Source organism: Cricetulus griseus, chromosome 7 (genome assembly GCF_003668045.3).
Source record: "Cricetulus griseus strain 17A/GY chromosome 7, alternate assembly CriGri-PICRH-1.0, whole genome shotgun sequence".
Taxonomy (NCBI): Eukaryota; Metazoa; Chordata; class Mammalia; order Rodentia; family Cricetidae; genus Cricetulus; species Cricetulus griseus.
The window spans coordinates 32,404,198-32,426,933 of record NC_048600.1 but is presented as its reverse complement, the minus strand read 5'-3'; the positions used below and the strand labels follow the sequence as shown (position 1 = coordinate 32,426,933).

Below are 22,736 nucleotides of genomic sequence, written 5' to 3'. Positions count from 1 at the left end.
TTTTGACTTGTTAAAAAGAAAACAATAAAACCTGTTTAGTTGAAAAGAATTAAATATAAAACCTGGTAAATGAAAGTTTTGTCAGCTTAAATTTAACATTAAAACTATAATTATTAAAATAATCATAAGCATAATTTAATGAAGTTATAAAGAATACAAAAACTAAGCTTGAAAGAAGCTATAGCATGAATGGACAGCTTATAAAAATAGGAAGGATAAAATTAATGTGCTGAATATCCTTCCCAATAAATTTAAAGAACTCAAGAGATGAAGCCTGTAAAAAGTGGAAGGAAATAATAAAATTGATGAGCAAAAAGCCAAAGAACTTTTCAAGTGATCAAAATAACTCCCATGCACAACCCTCTACACACACACACACACACACACACACACACACACACACACACACATGAAACTGTCACAGCAATGATAGAAAATAGTCAAGGATCACCACCTATCACACATGTGACATCATAGCCTCTGCTATGAGACTTATTTCTGCTGGTGCTCATGTACCTGTGTCTTCACACAGGGACTGAAGGGTGCCCATGTTCTTCCTACATGGCAGTACTTTCTGAAGCTAGGCCACATAGTAGTTGAAGGTTATAGCTTATTGCTTGTTCTGAGGGAGATCAGCTACCTTGTACATGAACTCCCTGGAGCACAGGGATTGAGACCTGAACATGATTCCAGGTCCACCTGATCCCAGAAGACTTTCATGGCCAATACTCATCAGATCCCAAGTCACAAATACTGTGTGAGACAGTTACTCAATCTTGAGGTATTGCAAATCAATGTGGGTAACCCAATTCATGCTTATGGTCAGAAATGTATTACTTAATTTTATAGTGGATAAATCTGGAGTCACTAACTTAACCAAGTGGTTTAATTAACATGATGAGACTTAGGGCAGATTTAGCATCATGCCTTCTAGTCTGATATATTGCGATATTCCTAAAAATATGTATTAATGAATCAAGCAAGGAAGAGAGTTGAAACAAACTCAAAATATCAAGACTAAAGCAATCCTTGGAATATTAATACATGACCCTAAGCTGGACCTAAAGACAAAGAAAGCAAAAGAGAATTGCAATTATTAGGAAAATCTGTGTAATTTTAATCTTTGCTATGTTAGCAAACTTTCTGATTTTGAGGTATAAGCTCCATACACAGGCATGGGTGTTGAATATTTTCCCAGGCCTATGTGTCCAAGAGGCATTTTGAATATTCTCCAAGGCCTGTGTCCCTGCACCACCCAAAGCACTTTTAGACTTTAATAGGCAGGCCTAATGGTTGGTCTTTAAGACATTGGTTGTGTCCCTCTGATTTAGACAGTAGGACCTAAACTCCCTGACCTCCTCCTCCCTTCTGCTTCCTAGCAATGTGGGGATCATATCTTATAGTTACTACTGAGTGTCAACTTAGAGGGATGTAGAACCACCCAAAAGACAAAACTTTGAGTGTCCCTGCTCTAGAGGTAGTAGGACCTGGGGGAATGAATCCAATAAATGAGGTGGACTAGTCTCATGCAATAGCCAACTTTATTCAGAGCCCCAGACAATGTATACTCTGAGGGTTAAGGAAGGTCACATGAGTAAAGTTCTCAAGAGTTCAAGCTGTATGTAAATCACAAAGACAAACAACCTGTGGCAAAATCATGTTTTACCATAGAGGCATAATTGAATTAAATAACAGCAGCAACCAATAATGAGTAATCTGAAGTAAACTCACTCTTCGCAGGTGTAGGAGTTCGAAAACACGTTCCAAAAACAAATTCTGTTTTGAAGAAACTGAGGTCAGAAGACTCTTGCCTTGTTTTTTTCGGAGGTGTCTCACAAGTTCTCAGAATTCTCCTCTCAGGACTCCACTGCTGGTCTGTGTTCTGACAACTGGCCATGTGAGTTGCTAGGTTAGTGAGGTGGGAAGACACACCTTGAATGTAGGTGGCACCAATGAATGTGCTGGAGAAATTCAGTTAAACACCAATATTCACCTATTATCTGTTTCCTGGCTGTAGATGCAATCAATGTACCAGCTCCCCCTAAGCTCCCACTGTCATGACTTCCTTGCCATGATGGCTGTGTGCTACATTTACAATATTTCTGTTAATTTGAGATTAAGTTAACAGTTAAGGAGACACTGACTCACTTTGGAGTACATTTCAGAAAAGTTCCATGGAAGCTTCTGAGTCAAACTGCAGGAAATTCACATCACATAGCCCCTCTCAGGTTTTTGGATTGTCAGTGTTTGCCTGTTACTTTTATGAACTGAAGCCATACTGTTTACAAAATGAAGTAACACAAGGAACTCTTATGAGCAGCCCTAGCCCTGAATGAACAGAATCTGAGATGCTACAATTAAAACCTGAATTGTATTGCTTCTGAAGGCAGGCAGCCCAGTGCATGTTGAGTTTGCTGGACCAAGGATCTTGAATGGGTATAGAAAGGGCTCCAGTGAACACCAAGAAAGACAAAGTATTTGCCAAATTAATAATTATCATAGATCCATCAAAAGATGTCCATGGTTATTTACATGCAATATTTGAACTAATATCCAGTCTATCAACTCTAATATGATGAATAACCAATTGCTTGTGCCTCCTTCAGATCATGGGGTGAATCTTCCCTTTCTAATTTAGGTAAAAGTCTCTTTAGACCTCTGATTTCTCAGAGATTGAACTCATGTGCTTTTCAAAATACAACTTCAAAATAAGTTACATGATCTCATGCTTATGCTAAATTGTTTAATATTCATTGTCCAGTCATCTAAGGCATGTATTTTATACTGGACAAGGATAAAGGGATGGGCATAAGCCTCTTTGTGCATGAACCAAAGCTGTAGAATTGTAGGCTGAGGATAAATAAGACTGGGAAGTCTGAAACACCTTGCTTCTGTGTCACAAACCCAGGGCTGTTTAGTGGTCAGTTGTAAATGGTTTGTTCCACATTTGCTTGTCCATCATGGGGCCATATGAAAACCACACATTAGACTTCCCAGTTTCCCTAATAGTGCAACAGTATAGCCAACATGAGCATCCCCCAGGATGCCTGCCTGTGAGTCATAGGGCTGGGGCATATGACCTGAAAAAGGAGAAAAATATAGGTTTGCTTTTTACTCAGGTGTTGGCCAGGCCATTGGCAAGGGTGCAGGCAGGCACAGTCTTTTAGGCCAAACTAGTTTCCATTTGCATTTATTCTAGGATGGTGTGAATCTATAAAACCAAATACTGCTTTTATGATGCCTTTTGACACAAACCTGATACAATACAAGAAACTCTTAACTGAAACTGGTGACTAAGTTGGAGCCCTTTTGGAAAGTGTGGGAGGCAAGATGGAATCGGGGCCCCGGCCTTGAACATCAGAAGGAGCCCTCACAGTGATTGAGGACTGAGGCCTAAGTAGATGCCAAGAGTGGGACACAAGGAATGGAGTTCACTGTAGTGGAAGGACTTGGTACTTGTGTGTGTGTGTGTGTGTGTGTGTGTGTGTGTGTGTGTGTGTGTGTGTGTGTGTTTCTCCAGAAAGTGAGTTTTGGAGTTTGCTGGGCTGGGTTATTGTGTAGAGATCCGCAAAGACCAGAGGTACCCAAGGCTGTTGTCAGGGCAAAGCGTTGCCACACTCAGAATCTGAGAAGCTTTGCTAGTGGAAGTGGTCACAGAGCATCTGTAAGTGCCAGTGATGTTATCATCAGAATCCACTGGGAATAGCGCCATAGTCCCCCATGGCCCAGGTGTCCTCTTAGCCTTCCAGTCCTAAGGGAAGCGGGCTTCTGACCCTGCCCCAGCTTTGCACTTTGCTGGCCAAAGTGGGAAAGTGATGGTCGTCCCTTCAAGGAGGTGGGAATCCTTCTTGCAGCTCTCATAATCCAGTCCAGCTAGCGCTGACTAGAGGTGGAAGGGCAAAGCTGATGGGCCGGGTTACCGGGCATAAGGCGGGGCTTGATGGTAACGGGCGGAGCTTGGTGGGCGGTGAGAAGGATAGTAGGGGCCGGGCTGTTGGGAGGTGGGCGGGGTTCCGTGCCTGCCCAGCTTGCTAGCGCAGTGGCTGCTGGCTCTGTCCGCCCCAACCCATCCAGAGAGGGGCGCGGGCGCCTTGCAGGCGCTGGACTGGGGAGCTCCGGAGCCCGAAGCGCGCGCCTAGCCGCGTGGGCGGCGATGAGCGCCGAGGGATCGCAGTCCCTGGCCGCCCCCCGCGGGCGTCCTAGTCACCTACTGGTGCCCGCGCGGGTGAGTGGGGTCCCCTGAAGGCCATCTTCTGCCACCCCTGAGTCCCTTCCGTCGGTCCCCTGCTTCCCCTTCTCTCCCAGAGCCCCCTCCTTTCTTCGCGTCCTTGTGTCCCCCTGTCCGGGTGGCTCTTGTGGGCGGGGGTTGGCCCTGGGCCCTGGGCACAGTGGACACCACTAGCCCCTGGGCACCGCAACCTCGTCTTTCTTACATCACAGCTACCAGCACGCAGGGTTTGATTTTTATCTTGAACATCTGGGTCATGGGGCACAGGTGCTTTCCTTTACTGCGTGGTAACTACGGTCTTCCAGAACGTGAGGTTTGGGTTTTGCCCAGCATTTCTTCAAAGGAATGGTCCCTCTGGCCCCAGGCAGTGGCTCTTGCAGCAACTCGGGCACTATGCAGGGGTTTTTGCTGTCCCTCTGATGGGGTGTGGTGCCAACTGCCTCTGCCTATCTCTTGGGCCACCAGCTCAGGACCTCCAGAAATCAAGGGAACCCTGAAGGGCCAACTTTGCAACATTTTTTAGAGATTATTCTAGCTTCTTACCCCCACCCGCCCCAATTCTTATTTTTAAATAACAAACTATTGATGGACAAAACCCAGAATTGTTGGCTTAAACAAAAACGGAAAGTTCTTGGAAACCTTCAAGTTGCCACCCACACAGCACAGCCGAGAGTTCTGGAAAGGGTGCAAGACAGCAGCTGTTTATCATGGCCTTAGGAAGCTGTGCGCCTGTGTGTCCTGGGGTGCAGTCACACCTCCCCTTTAACTTTGCTCAGGAACCCAAACCCTCAGCATTACAGGAGATGCAGGTCCTTTTAGGGTAATAAAGGTTTCTGAGACTGCAAGGCTGGAGTGTCTGCAAGCTGTCCAGTCTTCTGAAATAGGTAGCACACAGTGGCATGTTTAATGTGTTGAGACTAATGTGTCTACTTTGCAAGTTGTACCATACTAGATGATTTCCTCGATGTCTTGAACGTTTTTGGTGGAATGTTGTGGGATTTTGTTGTTGTTGTTTAATACTTTGTAATGTGAATAGTTACCCAACTATAGCAAATGGGACACAAACCTTAGAGAATACCTTGGGTTACCTGGAAATAATAGAAAGCACGTACAGAAGCTCAGGGATCGCTGGCTTTCTGTTTCATGATTCTCAGGACTTTAAATAGGATATCCTCCCATGATGCATTTTGGGAAGTATTCTTGCAACAAGTCTTGTTAGTAACTCTTACAATTAGAAGAAGAACTTAAGTGGTTTATTTTACTTTAAACCTACCCATGAGTTTTGGCAGACTTCAGTTTTAAGTGCATGCATTACCTGAAAGCCTCCAAATAGGCTCATTGAACTCCATGTCAGTCACTAAGTTGCTAGACAGTGCAAGACCTGCGCAGTGCCTCACTGGTAACAGCAGCCTTGGTGATGTGAAATGGCCCAACAGAACTGTACTTGAAGGAAACTTTGCCCCCATTGAGGCCATGTATTTCAGTAATCGTGCAGAGCATGCAAGAGATTTGCTGTGATGCAGTGCTAAACCCCATCAAGAGAGGCTTGAGTTCTTATTCAAATTCAATCTGCCAAGTTTGATGTTTGCACATTCTCAGCATCCCAACATTGTGTTGACTGTACTTCATGTTGCAGCACTTGAACCTTTGACGGGCAGTGTTTCCTCATTAATAACAGGAGCATAGACATTTTCTAGAAATTACTCAGTTTTTAGCAATTACTATGTATAACATTAGCGAGCTTACAATACCTTAGCTATGTGATCTTTTCAATTATCAGAACTTAGTGCATCTACTTAGAAAAAATAATTATAAGATGAAGATGGCACTGAATCTATTACATTCCTGCTTTTATTTTTTTGTCTGAAGTCAAAAGTTTAATGTGTTCTTTATAATGGCAATTGGGTTTGAATCGTGGCAATTGAGTTGGATTTGGTGCCTTGAGCACTTTTCTAAGTTAGGTCAGTTCATGAAGTTGTTTTCTGAGGATCAACCGTCTCATAGCTTGAGAGTCTGCAGTTCTAAGCAGGACTTGAATTTACTGAACATTTTCTGTTTTTAAGTGGCCATCCTTAATCCACAACAGTGTGAGCTGGCAAGCTGCAGTCTCATAGGGTGATGTGCCCTGCCTGTGGGAAGGTTCACTTAGTAACGATATCACTTAGCAGTTTCTCCAGAGCTGCCATTGCTGCAGAGAAGTTGGGCAGACACTTTGGGATCCTGATATTACCCCTTGTTTCCTGCTGCTGTTATATGCTCTGCCTTCTTTCAGACACTTTTGATCTCACCCATGGAATTTCTTTTGGTGCCTGTGACATCATAAGCCAAATCCAGGTATTTTAAAACAGGGAGTTGCCTGTTTTTACCAGGAGACATGTCTCATAGTGGACATTTGAACAGAACCTAATTTAGAAAGCTGTGTTTACTGAAAAAAAAAACATCAGAATTTTATCTTTTTTCTGAAACATATGTGACAACATCTTATATCTATATATCAACATCGTTTTCAATTTTAATATAGATATATTTCCCAGGGCAACTCACGAAATGCACTTTAGAGAGTCTGGAGGAGGTAGCATTGAAGCACCTGATGAGAGGGAAGCTGTTGCACCCAGATTCTTTGTTATTAAATGGTTACATTCTCTGGAGCCTGGTTTTGTGCTCTGCCATGAGCATATGTAATTAATTACATCAGGTAGGGTGAGTTACACTGAAGAAAGCACCCCTTTCCTCCCTGCTCCCTTGTGACATGCTATGCTGGCACAGGGATGGGGGTGCACTGTACTTACAGTGTGACGATGGACTCACTGATTAGCATTGGAGAAAACTAGCAACCCACGTACCCCCTTCTCACCTGTAAACTCTCCAGAGCAGTTCTTATGTCACTTGCATTCTAATACAAAGCACCCTTAACAATGAACTGTTATTTAAAAATTATACTGTCCATATAATAATCACTGTAGTACACTGTGATATTGTGATATATGCATACATTGTTCCTTCATTTAGGTAGTATGGATCTTGGAAACTGGCTATTTAGTTAGACTGAGAATTCTTGTTGCATAAAACAAAGGAGGTTTCAAAAGGCCTTCTAGGGAAGAGACATTAAAAAATTCATGGAAAATGCATTTGGGTTTTTAACTGGTGAGCTCTTTCCCCTGTGGTCCAATAAGCTTATAACTGGGACTGGAAAACTTGCATTGTTTTCTGCCAACAGGAGGTGGTGCTGTCACCTAGGCCTCACTGGAGTCCCATTCAGACCTTGGAAGCCGGCTTATCCCTTCTATTTCTGCACTAAGCTCCCCTTGCTGACTTGATCCCCACTCATGGACATTCCTGGCTTCCTCTGGGAGCATCTGCTGTTGTTCTCTGCCCCCAAGGACACACAGGGCATCTTTGCAATCCTATCCTGCCGGTGACAATGACTTCCTAACACTACCATCCGGCACGCTTCAACACATGCTATTAAAAAGCGCTTCAAGGATTATGTGATTCTTTTTCAGTTTGAATTTCCTTGTTAAATATTTCTTTTCATATCTGGTATTATTATTCATCCGTTACATTTTTATTGGGCAAATAACTAAGATTTAAGGAAAATGACTATGCCTTTTAGCTTATTTAAGGCTGTAGTTGCAAAGTTATAAAAATGTCAGGTTATATTTTTAACACATAAGGTATTCTAATTTCAGAGACTACTTACTCCAAAACTGCTGAATTTTCATTCTGTTTAACCTGTTTTATCTCCATTATCTTTACTTGCCTAACACATTATCTGTCTTATTATTTACAGTAATGTTTTTTATTGTGGAAGAACGATGCTGATTCTAAGCTGTCAGCGTTTTGACTTAGCCAGCTGGGACAGGCACCAAAATCCATTTGACATTTGGATAGATCCCACTTGCTTACAGTACTGACTTGTACTATGATAAATAGAATCACATGTGATATTAAAATCACTGTGCTCATTGACTTCCATTTTGTGTGTTTATTTCTCTCATCACTGTTCCTCAGATCCCAGCTCCAGGAAAAAATGTGCATCTCATCCAGAAAGCAGTAAAGTCATTTAGGCACTGACCAGTGAAGAATAAATGTGTCTGTTTTTATTTTAATTGAGTTAGTGGATGGTAAATCACACACCACAGTTGAATCCCATTCCTTTAGAACTGATTCTAGCAGGCAGAGATTTAAGTGGTATTACTTCATTGTAGGTAAAATATAATCATAGGCTCACACACACCCAACTCCATAATAAAACTTTGATTTTTACTATTGAAATATTTAGGGAAAACAGTCTATATTTGTGAAGTGTGGTGTAGTTGCCAATAATTACAATAAATTTTATAAGTTATTTTCCATGGGAAACAAATATTTTTGCATCTAGAACAATTCCCACACTGTTGGCTGACTCAGTTTCTACATGTTGAACAAAAAATTCCTCCTCCTCGTGCCCTTTTCAAGATGAGAGAAAAGAGAGGGAGTCGGCCACCTCCAACTTGCGTCGCATGTATGATTCTTTCTGCAATGGCAGGAAGTGTTGTGCTGTGTTCTACTTGCTGAGCATGTCCTCTGCCCCCACTGAGGACATGGTTGACCCCTTCACCCTAGTCCCAGACCTCTGAGCCTTTTTCTGCAGGCAGCTTCACAGTTTTGGGGTGTATTGTTGACTGCCCCCTTCTCTTTCTCTCCTTCTACTGTGGCTGTCCCAATTATATTTTCACACTGGGCCATATGGGATAGCCATTGGAAACCATTCATATATTTTGCATAACTTCTTGCCTATTCCTGGCCTGGTCCTGGTGCTCCCTGAATTATGCCACTATTGCATTCTGAGGACTCCAAAGCTATCTGCAGCCCCTTTGATTGGTCCAGCTCTGCTTGAGGATTTGTAGAAAATATCTTCAAGGCTTACCTTTTACTATAACCCTGAACTGGATTTCCTCTCTGATGATCACATACATGTTTGAGCATCACAGAGTCAACTACAGGTCAGTGTTGACTATTTAGACTGGGTGCACTGAACTTCTGGCCTCTTGGTAGTTTCATTTCCCCAACAGTCATGCTAGCCTGCCCTTCCTCTAGTGTCCTATCACTGGCTCATTATAGTTGCTGTCTCAGCCGGGGGTGGGGGGGGGGGGGGGGCGGGGGGGCGGGCGGGGGGGCGGGCTCCCATCAGCATCTACTGCTGTCTATATGCTCTGCCCACATGCTGCCCTGTGCCATCCTTAAGAGCAATGTGCCTGTGCCTGGCCTTTAGGAAGGGACAGTCCCAGCTCTGATAGCAACATTATCTCTAAATGAGTGGAAATTATGCCCCTTTTCTTAGGAAGAGGCAAGGCTGGGGTATCACTTATCCCAGGTGTTAGGATAAAGCAGGAGGCAGGTCTTTGGGTAGGGGACCATAGGTGGGTTCCATGGCAGGCAAGGGTGACCAAGGCAGACGGACAAACACACCAGACAGACAGAGCTTATGTGAGAAGTTTTATTAGAAAGAGGAGGGAGGCAGAAGGAAAGAGAAAAGAGGTAGAGATACAAAGAGGACAGAAGAGAAGAGGGAGACAGGAAAAGTCCTGTCTGCCCCAGGGGAACAGCAGGAAGGAGAGAGCAGGAAGAACAGGAAGAGAACAGAAAGAGAAGAGAGCTGAGAGAGGGAAAGAGAGCAAAGAGAGTGCAAAAGTGGGGCGGGGGAGGGGCTGTCTTTTAAAGGGGTCCTTTGCATCTGCATGCAGACTAGTACCCATGGAACCCTGGGCTGACTAGGGTACTGCCTGAGTGCATTCTGCTAGGTGACAGGGGCAGGCCAGCATAGTGCCTGAATCCTTATACCAGGTGCCAAAGACAGTTGATTCCATTGTTGTTTATTCATAGCAGTCACTGCTGTGAATGAGAAGAGAAAGCTCCATTTCTGATTCTTTTTTATTTACTTTTATTTTTAAAACGATCTTGCTTTATATACCAAACCCAGTTCTCTCTCCCTCCCATCCCTCCCCTCCCCCCACCTCCCTCCCTACCCCATCCCCCATCCACTCCTCAGAGAGGGTGAGGTGTCCCATGGGGAATCAACAAAGTCTATCATATAACTTGAGGTAGGGCCAAGGCCCTCCCTCCTGTATCTAGGCTGAGCAAGGTATCCCTCCATAGGGACTGGTCTCCAAACAGCCAGTGCATGCACTAGGGATAAATAGTGGTTCCTCTGCTAGTGGTCCCACAGCTGCTCAAGTCACCCATCTGTCACCCACATTCAGAGGGCCTAGTTTGGTTTTATGCAGGTTGCCCAGCTGTCAGTCCGGAGTTAGTGAGCTCCCACTTGCTCCGGTCAGTTGTTTCTGTGGGTCTCCCCATCGTGGACTTGACTCCTTTGCTCGTATTACCGCTCCTTCCTCTCTATGACTGGACTCGAGTTCAGCCCAGTACTTAGCTGTGGATCTCTACATTTGCTTCCATTAGTTACTGGATGAAGGTTCTGTGATGAATTGTCACCATTTCTGATTCTTGCTCATTTATTTTAACTTATTAGCTTATTTATGTTTCAATAGAATTATGCCATTTTCTTTTTTATAGTAGCTAAATTTTAATTTTACACGTTAGTATAACCATTAATAGTTAAATGTAATTTATTCTGTTCCCGATGCTGAAGATTGTCTTAGTGATTTCTTCAGGTAATTATGCTTTTCCAAATGGCTCTATCAGTTTGACTTTTTGCACTGTAATTACCTGGAGTGTTCATTATGCCACTAGTGATGTGAAATTACTTCTCCTATCTTAAACCCGGGGTGTTCAGACTCCATAGGGGCTGGAAGCTCCCTGTTTAGAAGCACATGCTGGTGTTGACATTGTCGGCATGAGTTGCATTCTTTTATTTATTTCTAGTTATTGGGAGAAATGCCATCTTATTAATAGTTAAAAATATACCCTGTGTTTGGTACCACTGTCTCCATTTCCACCAAACATTGTCTTTTGGCTGGCACTGGAGATTTCAGACGGCCATGCTACCTTGTTGTAGCATTACTTGTTTCACAGTAAGACTTGAATTCTAGTTAAAAAACAAACAAACAAACTTGTGTTTGCAACAAGATAGATGCTATCTTTTTCTGGTGTCATCAGGAACACCGGTTATAATACTTCAGTGAGGTGAGAGAGGGATGGAGAGTGGGCATGGTGAGCAGTACCTCCACAGTCTGGAGAATGAGATCTCCTGATGCTGGAGAGAAGGCCACTTAGAAAATGCTTGTGTGATCAATTGTGAATGTGACCATATGCACACGTGTAAAACTTACAGGACAACTGAGCTACTTGTGATCCATTCACTATGCCGGGAAGTAGAGATACCAGTGCAGTGAATGAGAAGCTGATATAGATCTGTCTGGGGACCCTGTCTGACTCCAAGGTTTCATTTATCTTTGTTGTTTTAGGACACTGGCTTCACCATGTAGCCCAGGATGACAGTGTTAGGGTTACAAGTGTATGCCATTGTGTTCGGCTTCCTGTCAGACTGGAGATCTAAATGAGCAGATTGCTTGTCCGTGCTTGTGACCGGTATAATCAGGGATACGTGCAGAGGCCATTGAGAGAGGTCTGCATTTGAAGAATGGAAACACAGAAGCTGTGCACATTTTATGACTGTTGTGGGGGAAGGTTTTATGACACAGGAGCATATCCTCTATTCAGGTTAGTTACACTGATTAAGGGGGCATAGAGGGAGGGGCTCCACCTCTTTGGTAGCTTCTTTTGTTTGGGTAGAGGAGTCTAAGAGCCAGTCAATAGCTTGAGAATCAGAGGGGAAAGAACAGAAGGAAAAGCTGATGTGGGGATGGGCAGGGAGAGGAGCCAGAGCTATAGAGGATTCAGAGAGAATTGGCTGTTCAGCCTCAGGGGAAGGGATAGAGTTGAGTTGCTTGTGTTCCACACAGGTACACATAACATCACACATTCCAGCTACACATGTATGCGATACCTGCACATTCCATAATGCATACTTCAAATAATTGTACATGCCACAAATGTGTATACAATGCACATGTTACATACCATGTACACCTGTATACACATTATGCATATGCATAAAGCAGATACATTTCTTTGTATCTGTACATGTACATAGGACATAGACCTGTACATCTGTAAAAGTACATGTACTATAAACAGCATGTATATCGACATTCATACAAGTTATGTACATTCACAGCACACAGCGCACCCATGTCCACTGCATACATGTTTGCAACTCAACACACACATGTATGTAACACAAACATAGGTAACACACATTTTTACTCTACAAATTTACCCATATACTATGCAGAGTATAGTATACATGTATACACAATATACCTGTCTCTGGTTGAGGCTATTAGAGCTAATGTTTCTATTTCCCTTGCACAACCATAGTGGAAGAGATTCAGGGTCATAGTGCCAGCTCAGAAAGACAGAGAACTCCTAGTAGGTGACACAGGTAGGTTTTGTCCTCATTGGATCATTTCAGTAAGGGTTTCTATTAACTCCTGTGGCATGGTGTGTGAGGCCATTGCCACTGGTGTACTCCTTTGTCAGAAACTATCCAGAGCCTGATGACTCCATGCAGTTACGCAAACCTAGACCCACCATGGCTCCTGCTGAAGCCAGCTGGGTTCTGAGAAACTGAGGTGGGTTTTCCCATTGAGGGCTGCTTTGGCAAAATATTGAATGTGTCTAGGGAGCCTTTGGCTCTGTCTTTCCATATGTCTTCCATAGGGAGTAGAAAGTATGGTCTCCTAAACTTAAAGCCACATCTGAATTTGTATAATCATGGAATTGTGCATAGTTAATATTGCCTTGTTCTGAGGGTGTGATTGAGATATGATTTATATAAAGTCTTCATAACTTTTAAGTGTTTAATTGACAAAATGTGTATATATTCAGAGTATACAGTGTGGTCTTATATGAATACCATGTGTACTAGCTACAAAGCCAAATTATTTAACACACACCGCCTACCATTTTTATTTGTGTATGTGAGCATGTGTTTGTGTGTTCAGGGAACTTAAGATATGTATATGTCCTCTCTGCAAGTTTCAAGTAGCATAAAGCTTGTTTGCTGTAGCTAGTGTCTCCCCAGTTCTTTCCTCCAGTCGTTGGTACCCACCATATCTTCCTCTGCTTCTGTAAGTGCCGCTGCTCAGAGTCCACAGGCAGGCAAGTCCATGGGATTTCTTCTAAGCTAAGGATTCTGAGAGGATCCACTTAGGTATCATCCGAGTGGTGTTTAAACAGGGAATGTGGACTCTGGTGCTAGGAAGAGGGGAGCCTGAGGACTTGGGAGGCCACAATGAGACAGAGAGGAAGATGAGGAATGGAACTATGAATCTTGGAGTGCTTGGAACCTTCCAGGACTGAAAAAGGGATTCAGGATCCTCTATAGAACAGCTAAGGAGTTTGATCTTGAACTTCTAAATATGAAAGTATGGAGAGAGAGAGAGAGAGAGAGAGAGAGAGAGAGAGAGAGAGAGAGAGAGAGAGAGAGAGAGAGACTATGCAAATCATCTTTGGTAAAGACTACTCTCCACCCCGCCACACACACAATGAACACTGTTTTCAAGGATATACATGACTGTCCTAGTTGGTTTTGTGTGTCAACTTAGCAAAAGCTAGAATCATCAGAAGAAGGAGCCTCAACTGAGGAAATGCCTCCTTGAGATGCAGCTGTAAGGCATTTTTTCAATTAGTGATTAATGGGGGAGGGTCTAGGCCATGGTGGGTGGTGCCATCCCTGGGCTGCTGGTCCTGGGTTCTATAAGAAATCAGATTGAGCAAGCAAGCCATGAGGAGCAGGCCAGTAAGCAGCACCTCTCCATGGCCTCTGAATCAGTCCCTGTCTCCAGATTCCAGTCCTGCTGGCTTTCCCATTCTGACTTCCTCCAATGATGGGCTGTGTATGATCTGGGAGTATAAGTCAAATAAACTCTTTCCTCCCCAACTTGTTTTTTGGTCATTGTGTTTCATCGCAGCAATAGAAACTCAAACTAAGACAAAGTCTTTGAACAGTAGACACCTCTCCTGAAAGCCATTAGAAATATTTACTTAGTTGCCAATGTGTACCTAGTGCTATGCTCTTGGAACTTTTGGAGGGCTTCATGACTTTAGTTATCACCAGCCCTTCAGGTGGTCATGGCCGATGCTTGCCATTTAAGAGAAAATAAGGACAAAATGCCCTTGACTGTCAAGCCAGCAGCGGCATCAGCAGAAGGTTCCTCTACATCCTGTGTACACCTGAGAGAAATACTAAATATGCATGGTAGAGGCCACTTATGATTATCCAGGACCAATAAAACTAAGATCTGAAACCAGCAGGGAGGGAGGGACCCCTCTGTTTGTCTTTGGGTTCTCACAGTCTCATGATTGAGTCACAGTTTCCAGTGACTGATGATATTTGGGGAGGCTGGAAAACCCTTAGGCAATGGACTCCAGATGGAGGAGTGGGTGTTTGAAGGTGACAATCACTGAGGGGAAAAACACAAAAAACTCCTGGATCCAATTTTGTTGTCTGTCTGCTTCCTAATTCTGCTATTCATAGCAACCGCCTCATACTCCCACTAAGACTGGTGCATTCATTGCCCACTGTGCATTCACTGCCACAATGAATGGAGTCCTCTGAAACTGTGAGCCAGAACAAAGATCCCCCACCCCAGATTGTTTCTGACAGGCATGTTGTTATAGTGACACAAAAGTAATGGATTCATATTTGAAGTCAGTCACCTGTTTTCACTCTGGCTCACTACCATAAACTGGAGACAGCTGGCCCATCAGGGAAGGTGGCCACAGGTGCACAGAACACACTGTGTGAGACCTTGTGGGGGAACAGCTGTGTGCCAATTTTTTTGAGTTTTTGTGTTGCTAGAATTTTATGAAAAGGCAGCCATATGAATGTAAGAAATATGAATGAGACGTCTAGCTCTAGAATTGTAGCTGTCAATTTTGAGAAAGAAGATTTTCTCTCTTGAGTTTGCTTACTCAAAAATTTGTTTCTCATATGCTTTTACAATATGGAAAAGTGAAACTGATAAAAGTATTTTATAATTCAGTTTATAGTGACAAAATACTTGGTTTAATACATATTTGAACTAGAACATCGTCTTGGGGAGTTTTTTATTCTATATTGAGCCTCTGCTTATAAAGTATATTTTGCTGCTTATTTTATTTTATTTATTTATTTGGGTTTGTGGAGGTGGGGTCTCAAGTCTCACTATGTGGCCCAGGCCAGCCTTGAACTTTAGCTCTTCCTGCCTCAGACTCCGCAAAGCCAGGCTTACCAGGAGAGAGGTGCCAGGCTTGCCTCCTCTTCGTGCAGGTTGTCTTTTACTTTGTATTTCTTGGTAGTTATAACTACAGAGAGCAGTATTTTCATGTGAAAATGGCATCTTAAAAGTTTTATAAAGATGTGACATTTCTTTGAAGCTGAATTGGCTTAGCTTTTATAAATTTCCTGTAATTGCTTTAGAAGAAAAAAAAATCTAAAGTCAACACTGTCTAAATTGGTGTTTAGGATTTGAAATGCAGTAGAAACTGATTTATAACTCAAAAATGTTATAATGTAAAAAATGGTATTTTAAAAATAAATTTGTTCATTTAAAACCCAGAGAGATATGAAAAAGTACTGTGAACTTCTAAAATTGTTTTTATTTGAATTCTCATAAAGCTAGAAAAAATACATTTAAAAAATATTTTGCTATTAATGTAGTTGTGATAACAAATGGGCATTAATCGACATTTTAGGATTTAAAGATAATAAAATACTTTAAGATTGGAGAAAATATATTCTAATTCAGAAACTGCTAATAACCAATGAAAATGAAATGATTACTCATGCACATAGGCTGGTCCCCACTTCTGTTTACAAAATGGATTATTCTTTCTAGCAAAGGAAAATAGGGAGAACATCTAATACTATATTAAGGTTGTTCATTACTCAGATTAAATGATAAAAATTAATTTCTAAGGCTGGCTTAGTAAAAGTAGCCTGTAATCCCAGCAATTTAGGAGGCTAAGGCAAGAGGATTGCATAGTTCAAGGGCAGCCTGGACAACATAATAAAATTCCATCTCCAAGTGAAAGGTAAAAGAAAGCTAAGGATAATAAGAAAGTAATAGGCCACTTTGCCTAGCTGGGGTTAAGTCCCTCAGCTCTATCCCTAGTCTGCAAATAAATAAATAAAAGTAAGGCATTTTTAGTTTGCACAATGTTACAACCCAGAAACATTTTTTTGGAATGAAGATACACCATGCTACATGTTAAAAATAGTCACAATGGTAGATGCAGAGCTGGTAGTTATAAATGAATGTGTGTGTTTAGGGGGAGTGAGATGGCAAAGTTGTATGATTAGGGTGAAATACATATCTTCCTAAAGTGACTGCCTCTGAACAAGGGTATTTCTCTGAGCCCTATGTGATTATACTCACATAGGAGAGGCCAGGCCTGGCCCAGGTCTCTGAAAATTCTAAGTGCCCCTGGTATTTCAGTTATACCCTTCCAGCATTTCTAGCCTCAGAGAATCTTGCTTTCTTATTAGGGTAGGAACAAATATTATAGATTGGCAATTTGTTGTGCAGAAAGAAAGAAGATAGGGCATTGGAAGTTTACTCAGAGGCGCCTATGTGGGTACCCTAGGATTAATTGTTGAGTGTTGTGTTAAGCCTTTGAATTGAGAAGGAGAAAGAATAAGATGGCAGGTAGATGGTCCTTGCAGAAGTAACGTGAAGATGGCAGGCCAGCTGACCTGGGCTGGAGGCTGCTCTGAAAACTGCTATTCTGGATAGAGTCCAGGATGCCAGCCAGTGCTGCAAGCTGTGTTTTCTGGCCATCCTCTGTAGTCTGACTACCTTCAAGCTTCTGAGGTCTGTGTGGGTAGTATATAACAGTATCTCAATATAGAATGTGTATGAAATGTACAAGAGTGTTGTGAAGAAAGAGTTCCTAGGCTCCCTTTACTTAGTTTGGCTGGGACACAAAGTGGTTCCTAAAATCTATAAACGTTCATCTGTTTTTGTAAATTGGGATCATTTTATTAAAGTATATCTTAGCTGTTTCCTGTTTAGATTGTTTTGATTTATTTCTCCCAAATACCTGTAGTTTTTGGAGTAGTAGTTAGCCATTTTCTCTATTGCACATGGGATGACTAATTTCTCTTTGATAAACTGACCTCCTTATAGGTTAATTGAACTACACCTGTGTTAACTGATCCCTTGTAGGGTTAAGTGACATGATTTACAGTTAACAAAGACACTTTAGGCTTACTTGTTCCACGTGAGAGTTAATTTTCAGAGTGGGTTTTTGAGGGGATGTTCAGAACAACCTGTGTTCTGTATTGACACAGAACATTCTGAAGCTTCCCGACTGAGTAGTGAAGACCCAGGTTTGTCTAAAAATGATAGTCCAGAAAGTGGCCTCTCTCATCCCTTTAACACTTTTATCACACATTGGTTAACTTTGAGAACACCATGGAAAGTGGTGTTTGGAAGGTATTCACTCTGTGCCTTTGGTGATGGATTTTATACCGTGCTACCCCTCACTAATATCCTGGCTACAGCCTGTATTTTGCTTTCTTGCTGGCTTCTATTGTGTGTGACTCTGACCTGAGCAGTTCAGGCCAGATAGTGCCGACCTGAGGATAAGTACTCAGACTGACCTCAGCTCATTTCACACACTTATATTTAATGTCCAACTGTCTATGAATCTACAAATGGTGATGGGTAGAAAGTCACCATGTCCTAGGGATTCCTGTGTTTGCTCTCTGGCAATGTCCAATTGGAATCCCTGACTATTTACAACCCCTAATGTGAATCAGTTGCATATGCTGCTGTCTGTTTTCATTTTGGAGGTTTCTCAAATGGAAGCATGTAGCACAAATTAATGAAAACCCAGAGACAGATATTGGGGTCAAGCTTCAAGCTGAAGATCAGAGAAGCAGAACAGCTGGCCCCTAACTCTTCTACCTCAGGCTGAATGCTGTCCTGTCCTCAGCATGGCTGGAGAATAAATCTACCATGAGACCCTTTGGTTCTTCCTTTTATACTTACCTATGGCTGGGATTAAAGGCATGTGATCCCAAGTGCTGAGATCACCTTTGTGTGAGCTGCTTCTCTTGAGGACTGGAACAATTTCATGTAGCTCAGTGTGGCCTTGAACCATCTGCTTGTCTTCTGAGTCCTGGATTAAAAGTATGTGCCACCATCTCTTAGTCTATGGCTAACTAGTATGGCTGCTGGGATTAAAGTTGTGTATCTCCATAGCCTGACCTCTATGGCTTCTGGCTAACTTTGCTTTCTGGACCCTCAGGCAAGTGTTAATAAATCATAAATAATATATCACCATAGCAGCATCAGCTTCTGGGTGCCCCTCTGTTCCACTCAGAAATGGAATGGTGCATGGGTGGCCACAGAAGAGTGGCCATCTTCAAGAATCTATTGCCCTGCTGAGAAGAATCTCTACCAGGTCTCAGTGTCCCTCAAAATCCCCTATTCAATAATGCTCACTGTTATACCCTACCCACTCTACTCAGCTCTGGTAGAGGCTGTAGCAATTTTAAATAGAGTTGATCATGGTAACTTCCAGTAGTTTGTTTGTTTTAGTTTTTGGGTTTTCGAGATAGGGTTTCTCTGTGTAGCTTTGGAGTCTATCCTGGCACTGGCTCTGTAGACCAGGCTGGCCTCTAACTCACAGAGATCCACCTGCCTCTGCCTCCCGAGTGCTAGGATTAAAGGTGTGTGCCACTGATGCCCAGCCCTACAGCAGTTTTTAGTGCCTCACTTTCTATTGGTGTACTGCTGTTGCTGCTATTTCTGGAGTGATAGGTAGTTGTGGCATGCAAAAAGGGAAATTCTCATTTTGTTAGTACTCTTCAATGAACTAGAATGGAGTTTTATGTTCTTTACTTCAGATATCCGGGTTTTATTTGTTTTAGTATTTTCCCATTCTCATTTCTTTACCTCACGATTCTGGCTTCAGTGGCTGCCCCTCACTTCTTAATCAGGCTTATGGGTTACAGCCTGCCCGAGATCTGGCTTAAGGTGGCTGCTTTCTGACTTCTTGTAAGATAGAAGCATCAGTGCCCTGCTCCCCTTGCCACAACTATGAGCCACATTCCCCAGTGTCTTCTTTGGCATGATGGACTGAATTTCCTCAAATCTAGAGCCCAACTGAATCCTTCCTTATGTTGTTTCTTCCACAGGGGCCAGAAAAGTAAGTAACTGAACTGCTGGAATTTGTTTTGTCACCATGACTGTGGGTGATGATTTGTTTCCTTAGCCAATGGAGGATTAGCAAACAGAATTCTGAGTTACAACTTCCTGAAGTTCCTCCACTGGCCCTTCTTTTCCTTGTTCCCAAGTTTTAGGTGTAGTCACTTTGCTTCTTAGGAGTTGTATCATTTTGAGTTCAGTTTGCCTTGATCTGTATTTGAGCACATTCCCAGGGAAGCAGTGTACATCAGTAGAGGTTGTTTCACAGGGGAGCTGCCATCCTGTTTTGGCTGTAGCAGAGGCTGAGCTTGGCCAGCTAATTGTGGTAGATGATGGTTTCCTAACCCCAGAGAAGCCCTGCCTCTGAGCGGCAGTTGGGGCACACTGATGCCTTGTAGCTTTGACTTGTCCATGGTCCACTGAATCATGATCTGTTTAACCACATCACCCTGAAATGTTAAACAATTGGGTTTGGGTGCTGGCTCCCTGGAAACAGAATCAGCTTCGGCAACAAAAATAAACAGTTGAAATTCGTGTGTTACCTATGGCACAAAGCAGAGGCTCTGCCTCTCTGTGGGTGGGAAGGTTCTGTTCTTTCAATTACTTACAATGCTAAGTAATGAAGCCAGGTAAGGAAAAAAAATCGGATAATTATATAAAAGAGGAGCCTTATCCTAACCTCTGATCTAATTGGGGAGAGGTACATAAATTAGAAAACTAAATTCTTTTTTTTTTTAACAGAAATAGGACAAAAGATAATGTTGAATCCAAACAGAATAAGCACATCTTCTAATCAGTAAGAGTCTTGTTCTGACCTGGGCATTGGCCTAACTCCTTCAGTAGCTGGAGATTTGGAAGAAGAGAGAGAGGTGAATGCTGATGATTTTGGCTTTGAACATGATTCTTATTCTCTTGTTGTTATAAAACTGAGTTGAGTGCCTGGTTCATGTCAGCTCTTTTTTTTTTTTTTTTTTTGAGCTCAGAAATTTAGAAGTTGCAACTTTTACCTTATGTATTTTGAGATTTTAAAAACATCCACAGATAGACCTGATTATTTGAGAAGTGTTCAGCATTAACATGAAGCTAAAACTCCTTTTCCTTTTAAAGTAAGCACTATTGAAAATGAAAAATTGCTACATATAAATTGAATGATATAAGTAATTCTAAATTGCATTAAAATAGAAATAGATACGTATCTTTAATAAGAAAGGCAACATGCTCCAAAGAGGCAATTTTTAGTTTAAATGATATGTGATTTTCTAAAATTTGAACATATTAAAAAACATTTGGTCAGAGTTCCTAGGAGGTTAGCAGGTGGCTGTCACATTGCCTAAATTGTATGAGGACTTGTGTGGAAGACATTTAACCCTGGATATGCCTCACTCTGATATTTGACAACTGAATTAATAAAATTAATTAATAATGAATGCATCTGGATTGACTTCTGACAGGTGTGCATTTGAAAACACAAATATATTGGACTTAATGTATTTGAAGTTATATATTCATTTTACTAAGTTGAGCCTTGGTGTCTCTTTCCACAGTATTTTTTACTGCCTGCAACAGTGGGTGGTTCCACAGATGCCAGGAAAGTATCTGTGGAAACAGTAAATGCTAAACTAAATTATCTTCACTTGAAACCGACTTCAGAATTTTTTAAGTTGTTAGTGATGACTCTTTACTGGATACCATAAGTCAGTTGGAAAGGGTTTTGTAAAGAAGACAGCTAGGAAAACCCTCTGCATGTTCTTAGAAATCTCACTTCATTACCTTTGTTTTATTCTCATTTTTAGAATAGGGAAGTATCCGTTTCCTTGACTTTTGGGGTATTACAGTCAGTCTCTGAGTCCCTACTCTCTTCCTTGCAGTATTTGGAGACCAGCTTTGTCCCTGTACCCGTACATTACTTGTACATTGTCATCTCTTCATGAAGCTCGGAGTAGTTGAATAACTGCATTGTGCCTGAGACTTTTGAGAAATAACTTGCACATCCCTACTCTATTGAGACAAGCCTTGTTGTAACTAATAGCACACAAAGCTAATAAAGATGATTTTCGTTACATTTCAAGTGCTGCAATAGGAACTGTTTGGAGACTGTATGAGATACATCAGTGTGGGCTGTTGCAAGACCTTCAAGCACTACTTTATCCAGGGGATCTGATGTTGGTTTCAAGTGCCTTCAGGCTTTTTGTAGTCTGACTGCCTTGGTGAATTTTCTTCTTGCTGTGATGAAATACCTGACTGGTAGCATTTTTCCTCTTGATTGGGGAAGGAGAGAATGTATAGTCCATTGCAGTAGGAGCAGGAGATAATTGGTGACATTATAGCTGCATTCTGGAAGTGTTGAGGGTGGTAGTCAACTAGCTGGTTTCTTGGTTATCCCTTTTTATTTTGTACTGGGCCCCAGCCCATTGGATCAGTAGTCATCTAGCTGGCCTTATTCATTGTCCCCTTTTATTTAATACCGGACCCAGCCCATTGGATTGGTAGTCAGAGACCTGGCCTTTTAATTTGTCCCTTTTTATTTAGTGCTGGACCCTTTGGATGGTGCTGCTCACATTCAGGATGGGTCTTCCTTCCTCAACTAAATCTCTCTGGAAATACCTTCATAAATTCCCCGCTGGAATGTCTCCTAAGCAATTATAATCCCATCAAATTGACAGTGAAAATGGACTATCAGACTGCCTCAGGAAAGTTTAAACCAGAAAGTGAGTGAGAGATTCAGGACTGTCCACTCAGCTGGTCTGGTTGAACCTTAGCTCTACCTCCTGCTCCGTTAGCTGCTCTACTGGCTAGGTCACCAGTAGACTCCTACCTGCATCTTTGATCCTGGAACTCATATCATTGCCACAGAGTATGCTTTGAGCAGATTTCCTGGGTGTGTGTGTGGGGCTGCCCTCATGCATGTTCTGCACTCCAGGTATAATTCTTGTAGCTCCATTGTGAAGCCTATGATTTCCTTCCTTCTAATGACCCAGCTGGCTGACTCTATTGTGGGTCTGCTTTTTATAGCTAGTCCCTGACACAGGAGTATGAGTACCCAATTCTGCAAGAGAGGTTCAAGGGGACATTCCTGTGGCTCTTTCCCCTGAGTACCCTGATCATCCCACTTGCAGTGCTGTGGAACTGTGGCTATGTTCCTGATGGGTCACAGGCTTCTGTTGTCCAGGCTCCTTCATGTCTTAGAGACTGCTGTTCAGGTACCATTTGGCAGTTTTGGTGATATGCCCTTTCCTGTAGGAGGCCAGCTCTTCCGGTCCCAGGCACTATTTCTAGCTGGGTACATGTCTTAGCTGCTGTAT

At 42.4% G+C, this 22,736-nt stretch overlaps 1 protein-coding gene across 1 annotated transcript in view; it reads left to right on the top strand.

Moving 5' to 3' along the window:
• The first annotated feature begins 4,153 nt into the window (after positions 1 to 4,153).
• Positions 4,154 to 22,736, top strand: part of Sntg2 (syntrophin gamma 2) — a 196,792-nt gene continuing 178,209 nt past the window's right edge. Inside the window, exon 1 of the mRNA XM_027424734.2 lies at positions 4,154 to 4,225. Coding sequence (XP_027280535.1) covers positions 4,154 to 4,225 — 72 coding nt within the window. The remainder of the gene's footprint in view (positions 4,226 to 22,736) is intronic.